This window comes from Vanrija pseudolonga, chromosome 6, assembly GCF_020906515.1.
Source record: "Vanrija pseudolonga chromosome 6, complete sequence".
Classification (NCBI taxonomy): domain Eukaryota; kingdom Fungi; phylum Basidiomycota; class Tremellomycetes; order Trichosporonales; family Trichosporonaceae; genus Vanrija; species Vanrija pseudolonga.
Window position 1 is genome coordinate 1,620,668 of NC_085854.1, and position 15,593 is coordinate 1,636,260.

Sequence of the window (15,593 nt, forward strand, 5' to 3'; positions counted from 1 at the left end):
ACATGCACACGGCCAACGCCCATCAGTGATCTTCCTCGACCACAACTGCCCTCTCTCAACGTCACAGACGCACAAACACTGCATAAGAATCAACAGGCAACACTGCACGCAGGCGATAAGCGCCCCACTGCGCTCCTCCGCGCAGGCACGAGTCACTCACGTGTGTAGTAGTCATTCAACATGGCGCGACCCACGACCAAGAAGCGCGACCACAGCTCGACCAGTGGCAACAGTGACGACGACCGCAAGCCGCCCGTGAACCGCATCAAGTCCACGACCATTGACAAGAAGGGCAAGCGGGTGGAGAAGAAGGCCCCCTCCAACGCCAAGCGCGCCAAGATAGCCACCAAGCCTAAGCGCGCGCGGAGGAAGGAGTCATCCCTCTCGGGCTCGGAGGAAGGCGACCCAAGCGAGGACGAGGTGCGAGCTCGTAAGTCGTCCTCCTCTGCGACCATGATCGTTGGTGTCAAGGATGCCCCACAGGGGCTCTTGGACACGGTCAGGCTGTGGAGCAAGTGGGAGACGAAGGCCGCCGGTCGCGCCATCCGCACCTGGGTCAACCACAACAATGCGGAGCGGGCGAATGAGAAGTCCGCGATCAAGAGCAAGGGCGTCGAGGCCATCAAGCTGTGGTACCTCCGACTCGGTGAACGGCCTGTCATTGGTGCCTACCCCGAGCTCGCTGTGCCAGAAGCGGGACGCAGTGGCTGGTTCGTGCCAGGTAAGTCTGACCGTCAATACGCGAGTGCTCGCTCATTCGAAACAACAGGCAAATCACTCGAGCCAGGGTACACCGTCACAAACACCGCCGGGCCCATCATTTCGCAAGGTGGCCGTCAAGCCGTTGGAACCAGCGGCAACCAAGGTGAGTGACACTGCGGCTAGACACACTTCTGACAAATAGCGAGTGCGAAGAGTAGCAGCAGTCGCCGTACGTGAGCAGTCGAGGCGATGCGCGGAGCGTGGGTCCCTGATTCCTCACCGGGACAGCTCCCGTGAAATCTCCCTACACTCAGTATCTGTCATGCCACTGCAACATGATGGCTATTCGCTGAAGTGACATTGGCGTCTTACATATGTAACACTGACCCACTCTACGGTATCTGACCATCTTTGGAACCCTGCAGCCGTCCACCACTCAATGTGCTTCCTGGTAGAATGCAAGCACGATCTTCGGTAGCTCGAAGGAAGCAAACCTAAGGCTCTCGAAGTTGACGTTGTTGGCCACAATCTTGACCTTGTCGTCGTTGACGTGGTAGAGTTCACCACCACCGAAGACGAGTGTTGTAAAGTGCGGCCTGCCTGATTTGTTTTCGGAGGGCTCGTGACGAAGTATAGCCGCAAACAGACTCCAACGAACGTCGTTAATGCGAAGATGGAGGGAGAGCGTCTGAGTAGGCAGTGGACCTCCAGCAGGGCCTTGCTGGTCGCGTTGGTATTCGAGGGCGAGGTAATAGCCAAGACGGTAGCGAATGTCGGCCACAGGGATATTTCCACATCGGTGGGCAGGAGTAGGGGCGCTCATGGACCGGTCGAGGAGGAATTCAGTCGAGACGGTTTCGTGACCCTCGGCCAGATAGCGACGCAACGTATTGTCGCTCGCGTCGAGGGGAAAAACGACGTCATTGAAGTAGCGTTGAGACTGGTACCCGCCGGAGGCGATACAGGTGTGGCGACGCTGACATTCCCACTTGAAGAGGTGTCGGAATGGCCGCTCCTCGGGTGGGAGATCATCGTACTCGATGCATTTGCCGAGATGACAAAGCAGGAGGTGAAACGCCTTGACGGGGTCGACATTGTTGAGGTCTTGAACGATGCCGGCACCTAGGATGATGATCAGTTACTCGCCCCACCACACAAGTAAACACTCACGCAACATGGCCTGTGCGAGGCTGTCATAGCTGGGGCGAGGGTCCGTCGGCTCCTCCTCATGCTCAGTGATTGCTCGCCAAACGCCCTTGAAGACTTCGTCTTGGTCGCAGTCGTTCAAGGCTTCCCGGTGGCTGCTGTCGACAACGCGATTAAAATCGTACGCGTAGACCAAAGATTGGAGCAGCGAGTTGAGCCAGGAGATGTTGTTGCCCTTTGGCATCCCACGGGGTACGTAGTCGTCTGGGGCCCTGAGAAGCATGGCGGTGTGGGCTTGCGGGTCGTGGAAGAGCTAGGGCGTCCCTTGGGAGCGAGTGGTGTTGATGTCTTGGTGGTCGTTGGGGGGACGTGGAAATACTAGGTCAAGGATGAGCTTGGGTGGATGTGGTTGTGTTGCGAGGGTGTGGAATGGAAGGAAGACAAACCAAGACAATGTGTGTGTCGGGTTGAGTGAGAGGGAAGACGACTGCGGGGTGGACCACCTCCACCGGCCACCGGCAGCCAGCAGAGCTCTGCACGCCTTGTCCCAGTCCTGGGTACCTGCGCGCGCCTATCAGATTAGTGCGACTGTGCTCCTGCATACCCCCAACTGCCCCTTGCCCCTGCCGATCGTGTCGCCTCGCCCTCCGGCAGCGAAGACGGTGTGGCAGCACCTGGCGATCCCTCCCTCACCACCACGCCCAGTGTTACAGGCCACATTGCAATCGCCTTGCAACACGCAGCGCGGCACCATCTGACGCACCCACACGACCCGACGCCGATCTTGTCACGCATGCTGCTGTGTAGATCCACTGACGGACGCACTCCGAAGTCTCACGTCTCGCCCATCGACTCACCGTCTATAAGTCTCACCCCATCCCCCCCTTCCCCACCCACAACAACACATCCCACTCACACTCCGTTACGCCGCGCCTTCCCATTCAAACCCGTCAACCTCTCACGTCACCACCACTTCACACCTCCTCCACCATGTCCTCCCAGTCCCCCAACGACTCGCAGGCCTCTCCCAACATTTCAGCACGCGAGCGTTCCGCCGCCCTCGACGCGGAAATCCAGTCCCTCCTTCCTTGGGTTATCCCTGACAACGACCCGAGCAAGGCGTACGTCGAGTGGCCCCCTGGCTCGGAAGAGCGTCAGGCGCGCGTCTCAGAGCTCTCCGCCCAGAAGTTCTCCCTCCGCCTCACCGACGAGGAGTGGGCAGAGATTAAGCGAAGCTACGACGAGCTTATGGGCGACGACGACGGGCCGTCGGCCCAGGAATACCGCCACCCACCTCAAGTCGAGGCGGCCTTCGCGAGGCGCGAGGAGATGATCCACCACCTCAACCTACCTGGCGCGCCGAAGAACCTCCACTGGGGCCCGGACTACGTGCCCAACGAGTGGGACACGATGAACCACGAGGCCGCCGTCGAGGCTTCGACCCAGGCTGCCCTCGAGGCCTTCTTCCCCGACCTCTATCCGCCCGCCTCTGCATCCACCTCTACCGGTTCGGCCCAGCCCGACGCCAAGGTCTCTTCCAACGTCGAAGCTATCAAGCCCGTCGACAACTCCAAGCCCTCGCCCTCGGAGTCGTAGCTGCTCCTGCTCGCTCATCAAGTCCCCCCCTCCCCTGGCCTCGGCCCTTACCCTTCGCGCTGGGTCGAGGAAGTATCACTGCGCACCATCCCTCTTCCTCGTCTCTTCATGTAGCATCATCATCCTTTCTCTCGGTTAGTTGTCACATAGATACGTAGGCACCACGCCTTATGAATTCGGTGCGGTAGAGCTCTTGGTGTGTCCCAACCCTGCCCTGCCGATCATTGTGTGAAACCTCGAGGGCGCAGGGATGAGTGTGGCGAAAATGAGGCCGTGTGGCGGATTGTCGACGGGTGGTGACACTTTGGGGCGTCCTGTCGCCAAGGAGTGTGTGCTTCTAGACCAGGGGTTAAGGAGGATCGGCATCATCAAGGCAGTGCGCGACGCCACGGCGTCGCAGTCGCACTCACCGTCCTCAACCGTGCTTCAGCGCCTCGTGGTCAAGACTCGTGCCCTCAGCACGTCCAGTACACACACCTCATACCCGCACACTACACCGCCCACAAGACAGACAACCCACAACCTCATTCGCTCAAGACACCTTACATTCTCAACCACCACTACATTCCCAATCACCTTTGCCCTCACCACCGCCATGAGCACCATCATCTCTTCCACTACCCTCCCAGCCCACGCCACTGCATTCATATCTGGCCCCGTTCAGCCCCTTGAGGAGGTGCGCGACACGTACGCCTTCCTCCCCGTCCACGGCCACGTCCCCCACCGCGGCTACGCCACCCGTCAAGTCGTCAATGTGGCTGGGTTATTCGTCCGTTTCTTCCGAGGCGACGACTTCAACGAGGCCCGCAGGGAGATGGAGCACTGGCTCGCCAACCTCCTCGGCCAGTGCGGCCAGGTTGTGAGTGGCACCCCACAGCCCGCAGCTGACATCAGATCTCTTGGCAACTGCACCCGCCCCCACGCGTCGTCGACGACCGGCCGATGATCTCGGTCGGCTTCTCGACTGTGGAAGGCGCCGAGCGTGCTCTCGGCCTCAGTGGCTTTCGCTACGGCATCCACACCCTCAATGTCACGCCACGCTACTACAAGGATACCTCCAAGGTCATGCGGGTTATGGCAGGCGAAGCCCTTCCCCGCTCACGCTACGCCAAAGCGGCTGAGCGTGTCGTTGAAGGAGCGGCAGCACAGTACGACATGCCGCGTATTGACACGACGCTCGCCCGGCTCTCTGTCGGCGGACTGCAAGAGCTCACCCCAGACGATATCAGCTGGCTCCAGCCCGCCACCGTTGTCCTTCCGCCGCCCCGCCCTCGCCCTCACCCTCGCTCTCGCCCTCTTGCCCCTGCTCGTCACCTCCAGGAGTCGGCCACCCACCCGTTCACCTCCATTCCAGGTTATTACGCTCCCCCCCGTCCCATCGACCACGTCGCAATCGCGCTGAACCGCCTCGGACGTCAAGTGCATGATGTTAAGCGTGATGGTAACGAGCTCTTCCGCGCCGTCGCGCATGCCGTGACGGGTGACGAGGGCAGACACCGCGGCGTGAGTACTATGTATGGGGTCCAGGAAGGCATGACTGACCCAATAGTACCGCATTGGTGCAGCCAACAAGCTCCGTGGACACCACGAGCTGTACGAGGCGAAGGTTATGGACAACATCGAGGTGCTCTTCAAGGACCCTTCATTCGCGACAGACGCCCGTGCCGACGCGCTCGCGGATCGTCGCTGGTTAACCCTCCTTTACGATGACTACGTGCTCCACGTCACCAAGGATGGGGCCGGAGGGAGCGAGGTGCACGTCGCCGCAGCCGCTCACCATATCGGTCAGCCAATCCTCGTCCTCGAGCCCGGTGGACCTAAACTCTTCGAGGTTAATGGGCGCTCATCCCCGTTCTTCTTTGAAGACCAACCACCGTCCATTGTCCTCACACACGATGGTCACGGCGGTTTTTTCCTCGACCCTTGCCTCGCCTCCCTAGGGAGCCAGGTTATCCCCCATTATCATTGTCTAGAGTTGCGCACCAGTTAGGTTATCCACTCTTGTGACCCCTTCTCCCTTGGGCCGTGAACTTTTACGTGTCATCCATGTCGTATGCAGGTATCTATCTTGTCCTTGTTGCCGTCGCCTCGTGGACACAAGCCGAAGCCCAGACCCAAGAATATAAACATCCGTACAATACTTACCGTCCGAACAAAGGATGGCCAGAGGAGTCGAGGTTCTCAGCCAGTAGGGCCGCCGCAGCCCCTGTCCATCTTTCACCGCATGTCTACATATGTCATCACATCCACATCCGTGTCCCAATTCCTTCACACCCATGTCTGCATGCGTCCACATCCAAGTTGACCATGTCCACCCAGGCTACTCATTTTCACCCCGTGGCCGTCACGCCCCGCTGTGCTGCACATCCGCCCTTCAGTTCACAGGCGCATGCGACCCCCAGGCTGACCTGATCTGCACCCCCTTGAAAGTCGTCTCATCCTCAACGAAGGCACTATCCAGCTTGTCAGTTCCCTCTGCGACCTGGCATGCACGGCAAGCCATGCATACAGTCAGGCAAGTCTGCTGGACCAGGTAGTCGTTAGTCGAACGTTGGACTCTGCGTATTGGAGAACAAAGGGCGCAACAATGCGAGCTCGTCAGCTGATGCCCTCACAAACACTTTCTTCATGCCCAGTGTGTAACTGCGGCGCTGTACAATGAACTGCTATCTTTCATGAAACTAACTGCTACGTAGTTCAACAATTAACCAACAATTCTACAACCGGTCTGCCTGTCGTATGCTACCAACTTCTTCGAAGAGTCAAGGGTGTTTACATGTCGACGTGGGGTGACGTGCCACGGGGGTCGACAGGCGGAGGCGAGGACGAAGCTGACTCGTGTGGGGTCGTGGGGTCCTCCATTTGCTCAGTGGTCGGCAGAGTAGACTCGCGGGTGCCGGTCGACAGAGGTGTGGAGGAGCTTGAGCCACCAGCGGCGGCGGGGGCATTGCGACGTTTGGCCATGAGCCGAATGAACCGAGGGTCGTCCTTCCGCTCCTCGTGCAGCCGTTTGTACAAGGCGAACCTCTGACGAACAACGTCCCCAACCCGCTGAGAAGTCAGCACATGGCGGTGTGAGGTGTGCTGGTGTGCACGTGAAGATGTGCCACGCACGTCGAACATGACTTGTGGAATCGGGACCCCGGCCCGTTTAAGGGACATCATGGCAGAACTGAGCTCATAGAACTCCTTCGAGCATCAGTCGTCGCCCCCGCGCTCGAGCAATAGTGACCAACCTTCGCCATCTAAAGTCAGCAGCTTCCTTTTCCATGGCCTGTCCTCACCGGCCTCGCCTCCTCATGCTCCCGTAGGAGAGATTCCTCCATGGTCCATGGCTCTGGAACATGAGCACCGGCTGAGAGCGAGGTGAACGTACCGCCAGACGTAGCCTTCGCTGGGTCACGGCCCCACGGCCACACGTCGCGGTCGTCGTCGTCGGTGTCGTTGTCGTCGTCGACATTGCCAGTGCCCGTATTGAGGAGGGCATCGGTTGGCTGGGTCGGCGCAGGTGTCATGGGGGTCACCTCGCTACGGTCTTGTCTTGTAGTCGCATCGTCAGGCGGAGTTGTTGGAGTGGTGTCGCCCTCGGCGACGTCGAGGGTGCCGAGACCGGCGGTCAAGTTATCTTGCTGATCAGCGGCCCACACTGTGCGACTGCTCACCGAGGTTGCCGTCGTCCATGCCTGATTGTCTTGAGTAAGTGGGATGGAGAGAGGTAGAGTGCAAGTGTAAGAGGTAGTCGGTGGTTGACACGTTGCACGTTGGACGAAGCGAGAAGGAAGCACAAAGGGGCGCGACATGGGCTGCGCAGATGCGTGCCCCCCACACCGCCACCAGTGTGTGGCACTCAACACCAGCTGAGAGTCCACTCATCCAAGACTCTGGCAACAGATCCATACACTCGATACAATCAAAAATCAATCCGGGCACCTGGCCGCGTCTAGTCAAAGTCGTCCAGACCCAACACCCTCGACTTCAAGAGGGTCCTGGTCATGTCCGACTTGAGCGAAACAGGAATCTCGAGCACCTCGACGTAGCTGGCGGGGAAGATGCCCTCTTTCGAGTCGCCGGGCTGGCGTCCGGTCCACCACTCGCCGTCGCCGACAGAGTTGAGGACGACGACGACTTGGCCCTTGGTGAACGCGAGGTCGCCAGATTGGCCACCGCGGAAGTCGAACAGTGCGACGGCGCGCGCGTAGCCCTCGTCCGCAGCCGACTCCTTGCGCGACGACGCCGGTGCGCGGCGGGGAGGCGAAAAGTCGCGGCTGGACGGCATGTCGTCGTACGACGAGAACGGGTCCTCGGCGTCGGACGAGCGCGACGGGACGTGATTGGAGACGCGCCGGTTGCGCTCCCGCCGCTTGGTGGCAGCGACAATGTCCTCGGGGGCCTCGTACGGCGCCTCCCAGTCGCGCCGCGACGCGGCAAAGTTGCTCGTCGTCTTGTCCTCGGCAATGTCGGGGAAGGGGAGGGTAGAGTTTTGGAGCGACGAGTTGGCGCGTGAGCGGTTGCCCCGCGCTGGTGAGCCAGTGTTGAGGCGAGCAAAGCTGGCAGTGACACCGTTGGTGCCATTCTCCCACTGGCCGAGGAGGTCAGACGACTGGCCTCGGTCGGAGCGGGCGGGCGAATGCTGGCGCTGGCTGCTCCAGTCGCCGATGAGATCGGGGCTGCCTCTGGCCGGGGTCGAGCCGCGCACTGGCGTGCTGCCAGACCGCGCGCGGCCGCCAATCGAGTCGAGGTCGGCAAAGGGCGACGGCGTGGCCTTTTGCTCATAGGGTCGGGCGATTGAGCTGGCGCGGGATCGCGTGACGCCGCCGGGGCCGTCCGACGCATTGTACGTCTCGCTCGAAGGCCCAGTCATGCGACGCTCGCCCTTCTTGGCCGGGTTGAAGTTCATGCTCGAGGAGAAGGGGATGTAAGAGCTGGCTCTCTTGGCCTCCCACGGGCGGTTGGGTGGAGGGCGGCCCTGCTCCATGACGGGCGTGACGTTGCCACTGCCGCGAGGGCTGCCATTGTTGCTCCCTCTGCGCTTGCTGCCGTCCCATGGGTTGTCGTCGTACGGGTCGACAAAGCGCGTGTCGACGGTGCGGCTATCGCGGAACACTTGCTCGTGCTGCGACTTGTCCTTGTACCCGAGGCTCATGATCGAGCCAGAACGCTTGCGACCGCCCGCTGGTGACGTGCCGCCGGCGCCGACGCCCTCGCCAAAGGCATACCCCGATCCCTTCTTCTCGTTCCTGCCGTTGGCGTTCCAGCCCGTGCCCATGGCCTTGGCGTCCTCTGGGTCGTCCTGGACCCAGTTCTCCATCCCAGGGCGCGTCGTGGCGTCGTCGAGCACGTCGATGAGGAGGTATGCCCAGTCTGGGGGGTCAAACTGGCCCGTGAGGATCTGCTTGGCCGTGGGGTTGCCGCCGTAGGCGATGCGGTTGGCGTCCTGGCGCTCGGCAATCACGCTGCCTTCGACTGAAACGCCGCCAAACAGGCCACGGGTCTTGGAGTACGAGTACATTGCTGCGAGCTGGGCCTTTGTGTTGACTGCGCCAGAGGCCTCGGCGTTTCGACCGAGGGGTCCGACCGCGATGGACAGGTTGCCGCCTAATGTGAAACTGCCGGCGGACATGAAGCTGGCGACGGCTGAGCGCGACTAGGGAAGGGGTCAGTGCGCGCGCAGGGGGATGCAACTCGCAACTCACGTTGAGCACGACCAGGAAGTCGGTCACTCTTTGTGACGTCAGCAGTGCGCCCGTGCGAGCCGTCAAACGCCCAACTCACTCGGCACCGGCTTGGCCGCCAAAGCCCATACCTCCGACGGCGAGGGCACTCGGTGGGCTCCAGGCTGGAGACGAGGTCAGCTGCAATCACACCGCGGCCACGCAGCACTCACAGCCATCATCCAGCCTGGCAATGACAAGACCAGAGCCTGCTCGTGCCGAGACTAAGAAACCGGCCTTGGCCACGGTGAAGATGGCAAAGCCGTGCGCCTTTTCCAGAACGCTGCGGGGAATCACCTGCCGTCAGCCACCACGTCTCGTCCTTCCCACGTACCTTGTCCAAGCCATTGTTGTTCACATCGATGAACGATCGCACTGCGGGGGTGATCAGCGAGGCTACGGCAGCTTCGACTCACCAATCTTGGCTGCCTTCTTGCACTCGTCACGCAGTGACACTGGTGGTGGTGGTCAGCGGTCAGTCACCAAAAAGTCACACCAAGGCCGCACAACCGCCGGATGCGGAGGCAGAGCTAGCTCTACTTACGCGGCAGGGGAGTGTTGAAGCCCATGTCGGCGGCGCCTACCGTGCGGTGCAGGCGTCAGAGCGTGCGATGGACGATGCGGGGGTGGGAGGATGCCAGAGGCGCGAGGTTAGATGGGGGCTGGACGTGCCGCGGGCGGGTGGTGCGATGCGACAAGCGGGGAAGATGTGATGTGATGGGGAGATGAAAAGGTAAGGGTCTAGGCAGGCGCCGAACGTGTGCCGAAGGGTGCCGCGAGGGAGAGGAACAGGCAGCAGCGGCGGCTGCGGCGGCGACGACAAGCGGCGACGACGGGAGTGTGCAAGAGCGCGTCGAGGTGATGGGGGGAGATGAGAACGCAGCAAGATGTACAGAGGGGGGATACTTGTCTCTTGAGGGCCATCGTAACCCATCGGCCCATGAGAGCCAGCCCATCGGCCCAGGATTGCTCTGCTGTCATCGTCGTCGTCGTCACCCCCCCTTAAACCTCACCTTCGGGCCCTTCGCCTCGGCCTCCGAGACAGACCAACGAGACGCATGGCTCATCACGCGCAGCCATTAATCATGAAATCGACCACGCACACGGCGGCGCAACGCGCAGCACGACGGCGCACTGCCGCAGCGGGCCCAGAGCGGCCAGCGGCCAGCGGCGAACGACCAAAGCGACAACCCCCTCCCCCAATGCCAAGACTTTTGACTTCTTTACCCAGATGGCATCATCATGCTGCGATAGCTACTACCCACCACACACGCGTCCTCGCATACAAAAGTACAAGAGCAGACAGATCCAAGCATGTACGCGACACACACTGAACTCGCACTGCATCGCAATGCACACCTTACTTCTTGTCCTGGCCCAAACCGGCTGCACTGCAATCGTGTCAGCAAGCGTTCCGCCCACGTCGGCCCGACGTCACGTCACACTCACTGGTTGGTGGCGACCTGGATGGCGCGCGCCATTGTCGAACGCACACGTCCGTCCTCCATTGTCAGCAGGCCGGCGATCGTGCATCCGCCGGGGGCTAGGTGGCGAGGATTGGTCGGAAGGAAAGAGGGTTAGAATTGCCGCAGAAAGAAGAGGAGAAGTGTTAGTCACTTGTTCTGTCGATCATCACAAGCCGACGCCACCACACTCACTAGTAACCGTGTCCTTGAGCTGCGCGGGGTGAAGGCCAGCGTACAGAGCCATGCGACCAGTGCCTTGGATGGCTGCGGGGGTGAGTGGGTGTGCATGGTGTGGAGGTGCGGCAGGCGCGCGGTAGGAGCAAGGTTCTTCCCTCTACTACCTCGCGCTCGCTGCGCTCGCTGCGCTCGCGCTTTACTCACTCTGCGCGGCAATCTCAATCGCCTCAGCACGGGGAAGGCCCATCATGACACCACCATCGGCCATGGCCTCGAGAACCAGAGCCACAAACGCAGGCCCAGACCCAGCGAGGGCGGTACAGGCGTCAAAGTGCTTCTCGTCGAGGAAGCGGCAGCGTCCGCACGACGTGAAGATGGCGAGGATGAGGGCGCGCGAGCGGGCATCGGGAAGCGGGGTGACAATGGTCATGCCCTCGCGGATCTGGCGTCAGCGGCTCCCTTCCTGCTTCACCCACCTTGCAGGGCGTGTTGGGCATGGCGCGCACCACCTGCGTCGTCTCGGGCACCCACGACGTGAGCTGGGAGATGGTGACGCCTGCGCAGATCGACACGACAATCTTGCCGTCGACGGCGTCGTACATGCCCTTCTCCTGCATGATGCTCTTGGCGACGTTCGGCTTTGAGCAGATGATGATCACGTCGGCGTCCTTGGCGAGCGCGACGTTTGAGCCAGCGCCAAAGCGCACGTCGACCTGCTGGCCGCTCTCGTTGATCGCGCCGAGCGTCTTGCGCAGCTTGCGTGCGGTTTCCTCGCGGCCGACGGTGGCGATGAACTTGGAGGGGAGGGTCTCCTCTGGCGCGTCGAGGAACAGCGACGCCGTCGGCGTCGAGATGCCCGACGACGGCTCGCGCGGCGTATGCCGTCCGTCGGGGAAGGCGGAGAGGCGCGCCTCGAGCGACGTGAGCACGCCCGAGAGAATCGCGATGCCCATGGTGCCGCAGCCTGTGTGTGGTGTGAGCGCGCGGCCGCGGGGGGTGGAGGTAGCGCGAGCGGCGGACACCCGCAGCGGCGAGGAGCACGCGGTGCCGGCCGACGACGATAAGCGCTTGTGCCGCGTGCGTCCTGCCCGTGCTCTGTGCTTGTTGCAGTGCTTGCTCCCGACTCACCAACAATGCCAAGTGTGTAGCCCATTTTGTGTATGCTAGATGTTGTGGAGTGGAGTTGATGCAGCTGAGATAACGGTTCCACGACAACGGCTGAGGCTTCCTTTTTCCGGCAAATTGCGGGCCGGCCGAGATGCAGAAATCCAAATAGTTTGACTCGATCTCGTCATGGCTGTCAGTGGCCGACAACCATCGGCAAGCCATCACAACGGGCGACTCTCACGCTTCTTCTTTGTGTTTTACTCAACCACAATGTCCAAGCCAGAGGTACGTGCGCGCGCGCGTGCATCCGCTGTCCAAGCTGACCTGCACTATCAGCCCTCGTACCCCCCGATCGAGCGCGGCGCGTCCCTCCTCCTCGCGTGGCGCCTGGACGGGCGGCGCGTCCTCCTGATCGGCGGCGGCGCCGTCGCGGCCTCACGCCTCGGCTTCCTCCTCCAGTCAGGCGCGCACGTCACCATCGTGTCTCCTGGCCCGCTCGAGCCGTCCATCGCGTATCGCGTCGCCACCGAGCCCGACCACATCACATGGCACGACAGGTCGTACGGGTCGAGCGAGGGCGGCAACGTGAGCGCCGACGACGAGCTGCCCGTCGGCGACTACGACATGGTGCTTACTGCCGTCGACGACGTCGCGCTCTCGCGCGCAGTGTGCCTTGCTGCCCGCGAGGCGCGCACGCCCGTCAACGTCGCCGACGTGCCGCCCGAATGCGACTTTTACTTTGGCGCACAGGTTCGCCGTGGGCCCCTGCAGGCCATGGTGTCGACCAGCGGCGCGGGCCCAAAGATCGCGGTCATTGTGCGCGACCTCGTGGCCGACGCCATCCCGGACAACGTCGAGGACGCGATCGACGGCGTCGGCAAGCTGCGCACCGAGCTGCGCGAGCGCGCCCCAGGTGTCGGCGGAGAGCTGAGCAAGCGCCGCATGCGCTGGATGATCGGCACCTGCGATGCCTGGACGCTCGGCGAGATGGGCGCGATGAAGGACGAGGGTGTGAGGAAGAGGCTGCTGGATGACGGGTGGGAGAAGAACAAGGTGCTCGGGCCCGAGGCTGTCGGCGTCGGCAGTGGCCTCTCGGCGCGCGCGACAAAGGCACTCCACGGCGCCGCTGGCCTGTGGGCTGCTGGTGCCGGCGGCTTGGTCACTGGCGCTGCGATCGCGACGCTCGCGACATTGTACTTTGTGCGGAGGTAGCGCGCGGGCTGTATACTTTGCGGAGATATGCCGCGCCAAGAGTCGCCTCACTGTAGCAGATAGACACATGCAACCCACATCTCAGGCAGCAGTCGCACAATCGCATAATAGTACAAGTCTCTACGATGATAAAACTCCATGCGTGTGTCACCTCGCAATCGCCTTGCGGTCCGAATCCCGGTACAGCTTGTGCTCGTGGATATACTGGATGACGCTATTTGGCAGGAGGTACTTGATCGACATGCCACGGCGGACAAACAGGCGCACTTTTGTGGATGAAATGTCGTTGTAGATTAGTTGTTTGATGACAATGACGTTTCGTCTGGGGGTGTTAGCAGGGCTAAGGGAGGCTGGCACTACTCACCGGTGCTGATACAAGATGTCGTGGGACAGGAGGAAGGCCCAGACGTCGGAGCCGGTACGCTCGACGATGAGGCAGCCGAAGCGGCCGAGGATGTGGTGGAGCTGGGATGTGTTAGCACGGATATTGTCGTGTCTTGACCCACGCTCGCACACACGCTGCGCGTGTGTGCTCGCGCTCGCCACTCACATCAGGCTCGCTCCAAACACCCGGCTCGCCGAAACTCTCAATCAAATCACCGCCCGCCAACAGCATGATCTTGTACTTGCGCCTGCTGCCGTCGGCCATCACAACACCCCCTTCCTCCCCGTTGAGCATCTCGTCGAGGTGGTCGAGCACGACGGCTGTGCGCTGGTACTCTGGCTGGCCGGCCTCCCACGGGTCGACCATGAGCCATGTGGAGGTGTGCTCCACAGCCAGCTCGCACATGCGCACGCGGTGCGCGGCGGGCGCGAGGCCAGCCTTCTTGTAGTAGCTCGACACGGGCGAGTAGTACCCCGCCATGATCTCGTACGTCTGCGACTCGACAATCTCGTCCTTTGCCATCTCGAACATTCGCAAGTGGAGGTAGGTCGGCGGAGAGAACGATCCACAGGCCACGATAACGAGCGGGATCTTGGACTCGTCTTCTCGTCAGCCTGCGCCACAAAACTTCCAAACCCACCCTTCATCGACTTGCGCAGGCGGTGCTTTGGGAAACGGTAGTCGGCCTCGCCGGCAAGGTACGCCTGGGACGATCCCTCTGCCGGGCGCGCGCGGTCGTCGGCGTCGGCCTCGCCGTCATTCAACCCGGTCAGCGCGTCAAACGCCGCGTTCGACCGCTCGCTCCTGCGGCGCTGCTTGCCGCCGCTGCCGCTGCCACTGCCACTGCCACCGGAAATCTCCACGGCACCAAGGGCAGCAGCGACAACCTCGGGCTCGACGCCCGCGACTTCACCCCGCGGCGAGTCCCCGCCGCTCGGCTCGGTCAACGGCGGGCTGTCGCGGTGCGGCGAGCTGTCGGAACGCCGCTCGCGCTCGGCGGCCGGGTCGAAATCCGCCGTCCCCGTCACCGGAGAGGGCGGGTTACCAAAGCGGTACCCGCTGACCAGGCGGCGCGAGCGCGCGCGCGAGCGTTCCTCGTCTCCCGAGATTTCGGCGTCCGAGAGGACGTACGCCCGCTGGGGCACGGGCGCGCGGACAGTGCGCGCCGATGCTGTGCTCCCGCCGCTGGCGGCACTGGCGCCGCGGTCGGCACTCGGCGCAGCGCTCCGCGGCGCGAGTCTCGAGCTGCCCGTCGCGCCGAGCGTCGCGCTCGTCCCATTGTCCCCAATGTCGCCGTCCTCGTTGAGCACGGCCGTCGTGTTGGCCGCCTCGCCGAGCGCAAAGTGTTCAGGCTCGGAATGGTCGTTTGCCGCGCCGGCAGCGGCGAAGGGCGGGCTGGGGCGGGTGTCAGCGTGTGTGTGTGTGTGGGCCACCATCGGCTGCCTCGCCCAGCTCGCAGCACGGACCCGCGCACGCGAGCAGCAGCAGCAACGCGCCGGCCGGCTGATTAAGAGACCGTCGTCCGTTGGGGCTGCGCGGCGGCGCCCCTTTCGCGCGTCACTCACGAGTCGGCGTGGAAGCTGTGCAGCCCCAGGCCGGGGAGCACCGGCGCCGGTCCTTTAAAGCTCGAGGTCATGATCTTGTTGCGGACCATGGTGTGTGTGCGAGGGGGATTTGTGAGGTGGGCCGGGGGGGAGGGGCCAGGGGGAAGGGGGGGCTGGGGCTTCGGCCGGTGGGCTTCGAGTCGACTGGGTGGTCGATTTGATGCCGTCGCGGTTTATGGATTCGGATGGGTGGCGCAAGCTGACGTCTTGGAGCGAAGTAGTAGTGTAATGTCGTCGTCGCCTCGGTCAGCGATGATGTCGGTAAGCGCGGGCCAGATGGCGGGGTTCAGCGACGTGCGACGAGATGTACAACAACAACAGCAGCAGCAGCTTGTTGCACAACTTTTGCACTGATCATGGGGCTGCTGTCGACGACTGTTGCCATGTCGAGCTGCGCTGCGCGCGCGCGTGCGGCAAGACGCCCCGCTCTGCCTAATCAGGGCTCGTCACCCGCGCCGCCGCTGCAGCTCCTAGCAGGCAGCGCTGC

General features: G+C 62.3%; 9 protein-coding genes across 9 annotated transcripts; 4 read left to right on the plus strand and 5 right to left on the minus strand.

Annotated features, from left to right (window-relative positions):
- Positions 1-180: 180 nt before the first annotated feature.
- Positions 181-873, plus strand: LOC62_06G008410 (uncharacterized protein; the record flags this gene model as incomplete). The annotated part of the gene is made up of 1 exon (XM_062774941.1): positions 181-873. The coding sequence occupies one exon, from the start codon at positions 181-183 to the stop codon at positions 871-873; it is 693 nt and encodes a 230-aa protein (XP_062630925.1).
- Positions 874-1,138: 265 nt separating this feature from the next.
- Positions 1,139-2,131, minus strand: LOC62_06G008411 (uncharacterized protein; the record flags this gene model as incomplete). Its single annotated transcript, XM_062774942.1, has 2 exons — positions 1,139-1,824; positions 1,873-2,131. The coding sequence occupies 2 exons, from the start codon at positions 2,129-2,131 to the stop codon at positions 1,139-1,141; spliced, it is 945 nt and encodes a 314-aa protein (XP_062630926.1).
- Positions 2,132-2,838: 707 nt separating this feature from the next.
- On the plus strand, positions 2,839-3,444 carry LOC62_06G008412 (uncharacterized protein; the record flags this gene model as incomplete). The annotated part of the gene is made up of 1 exon (XM_062774943.1): positions 2,839-3,444. One exon carries the CDS (start codon positions 2,839-2,841, stop codon positions 3,442-3,444), a length of 606 nt encoding a protein of 201 aa, XP_062630927.1.
- Positions 3,445-4,039: 595 nt separating this feature from the next.
- LOC62_06G008413 (uncharacterized protein) lies at positions 4,040-5,434 on the plus strand (the record flags this gene model as incomplete). The annotated part of the gene is made up of 3 exons (XM_062774944.1): positions 4,040-4,303; positions 4,339-4,947; positions 4,994-5,434. The coding sequence occupies 3 exons, from the start codon at positions 4,040-4,042 to the stop codon at positions 5,432-5,434; spliced, it is 1,314 nt and encodes a 437-aa protein (XP_062630928.1).
- Positions 5,435-6,216: 782 nt separating this feature from the next.
- Positions 6,217-7,125, minus strand: LOC62_06G008414 (uncharacterized protein; the record flags this gene model as incomplete). Its single annotated transcript, XM_062774945.1, is given in 4 exon segments — positions 6,217-6,495; positions 6,559-6,633; positions 6,729-7,090; positions 7,107-7,125. 4 exon segments carry the CDS (start codon positions 7,123-7,125, stop codon positions 6,217-6,219), a joined length of 735 nt encoding a protein of 244 aa, XP_062630929.1.
- Positions 7,126-7,325: 200 nt separating this feature from the next.
- Positions 7,326-10,014, minus strand: SPAPJ696.02_1 (SH3 domain-containing protein). The gene is made up of 7 exons (XM_062774946.1): positions 9,700-10,014; positions 9,572-9,610; positions 9,490-9,530; positions 9,329-9,452; positions 9,217-9,280; positions 9,138-9,165; positions 7,326-9,088 (listed from the first exon to the last, which is right to left on the minus strand). The coding sequence occupies exons 1-7, from the start codon at positions 9,722-9,724 to the stop codon at positions 7,385-7,387; spliced, it is 2,025 nt and encodes a 674-aa protein (XP_062630930.1). The 5' UTR covers positions 9,725-10,014; the 3' UTR covers positions 7,326-7,384.
- A 353-nt stretch (positions 10,015-10,367) lies between these two features.
- P5CR (Pyrroline-5-carboxylate reductase) lies at positions 10,368-11,986 on the minus strand. The gene is made up of 6 exons (XM_062774947.1): positions 11,927-11,986; positions 11,275-11,762; positions 11,003-11,240; positions 10,814-10,885; positions 10,605-10,698; positions 10,368-10,546 (listed from the first exon to the last, which is right to left on the minus strand). The coding sequence occupies exons 1-6, from the start codon at positions 11,949-11,951 to the stop codon at positions 10,516-10,518; spliced, it is 948 nt and encodes a 315-aa protein (XP_062630931.1). The 5' UTR covers positions 11,952-11,986; the 3' UTR covers positions 10,368-10,515.
- A 154-nt stretch (positions 11,987-12,140) lies between these two features.
- Positions 12,141-15,161, minus strand: SPAC806.06c (Nicotinamide/nicotinic acid mononucleotide adenylyltransferase). Its single transcript, XM_062774949.1, has 6 exons — positions 15,068-15,161; positions 14,143-14,897; positions 13,668-14,104; positions 13,482-13,582; positions 12,242-13,439; positions 12,141-12,190 (listed from the first exon to the last, which is right to left on the minus strand). Exons 1-5 carry the CDS (start codon positions 15,154-15,156, stop codon positions 13,265-13,267), a joined length of 1,557 nt encoding a protein of 518 aa, XP_062630933.1. The 5' UTR covers positions 15,157-15,161; the 3' UTR covers positions 12,141-12,190; positions 12,242-13,264.
- On the plus strand, positions 12,176-13,117 carry met8 (Siroheme biosynthesis protein met8; the record flags this gene model as incomplete). Its single annotated transcript, XM_062774948.1, has 1 exon — positions 12,176-13,117. The coding sequence occupies one exon, from the start codon at positions 12,176-12,178 to the stop codon at positions 13,115-13,117; it is 942 nt and encodes a 313-aa protein (XP_062630932.1).
- Positions 15,162-15,593: the final 432 nt, after the last annotated feature.

What these genes read in the sequence shown, in the direction of transcription:
- SPAC806.06c (XM_062774949.1), bottom strand. Translation starts at nt 15,156, where the DNA reads ATGGTCCGCAACAAGATCATGACCTCGAGCTTTAAAGGACCGGCGCCG. An exon ending in CCTGCGCAAGTCGATGAAGG is followed by an intron (nt 14,105 to 14,142) that starts GTGGGTTTGGAA and finishes GCTGACGAGAAG; the next exon opens with ACGAGTCCAAGATCCCGCTC. An exon ending in GTGTTTGGAGCGAGCCTGAT is followed by an intron (nt 13,583 to 13,667) that starts GTGAGTGGCGAG and finishes AACACATCCCAG; the next exon opens with CTCCACCACATCCTCGGCCG.
- SPAPJ696.02_1 (XM_062774946.1), bottom strand. Translation starts at nt 9,724, where the DNA reads ATGGGCTTCAACACTCCCCTGCCGC. An exon ending in CAAGAAGGCAGCCAAGATTG is followed by an intron (nt 9,531 to 9,571) that starts GTGAGTCGAAGC and finishes TCACCCCCGCAG; the next exon opens with TGCGATCGTTCATCGATGTG. An exon ending in ACTTCCTGGTCGTGCTCAAC is followed by an intron (nt 9,089 to 9,137) that starts GTGAGTTGCGAG and finishes CCCCTTCCCTAG; the next exon opens with TCGCGCTCAGCCGTCGCCAG.
- P5CR (XM_062774947.1), bottom strand. Translation starts at nt 11,951, where the DNA reads ATGGGCTACACACTTGGCATTGTTG. An exon ending in GATTGAGATTGCCGCGCAGA is followed by an intron (nt 10,886 to 11,002) that starts GTGAGTAAAGCG and finishes TCACCCCCGCAG; the next exon opens with CCATCCAAGGCACTGGTCGC. An exon ending in GCTCAAGGACACGGTTACTA is followed by an intron (nt 10,699 to 10,813) that starts GTGAGTGTGGTG and finishes CTCGCCACCTAG; the next exon opens with CCCCCGGCGGATGCACGATC.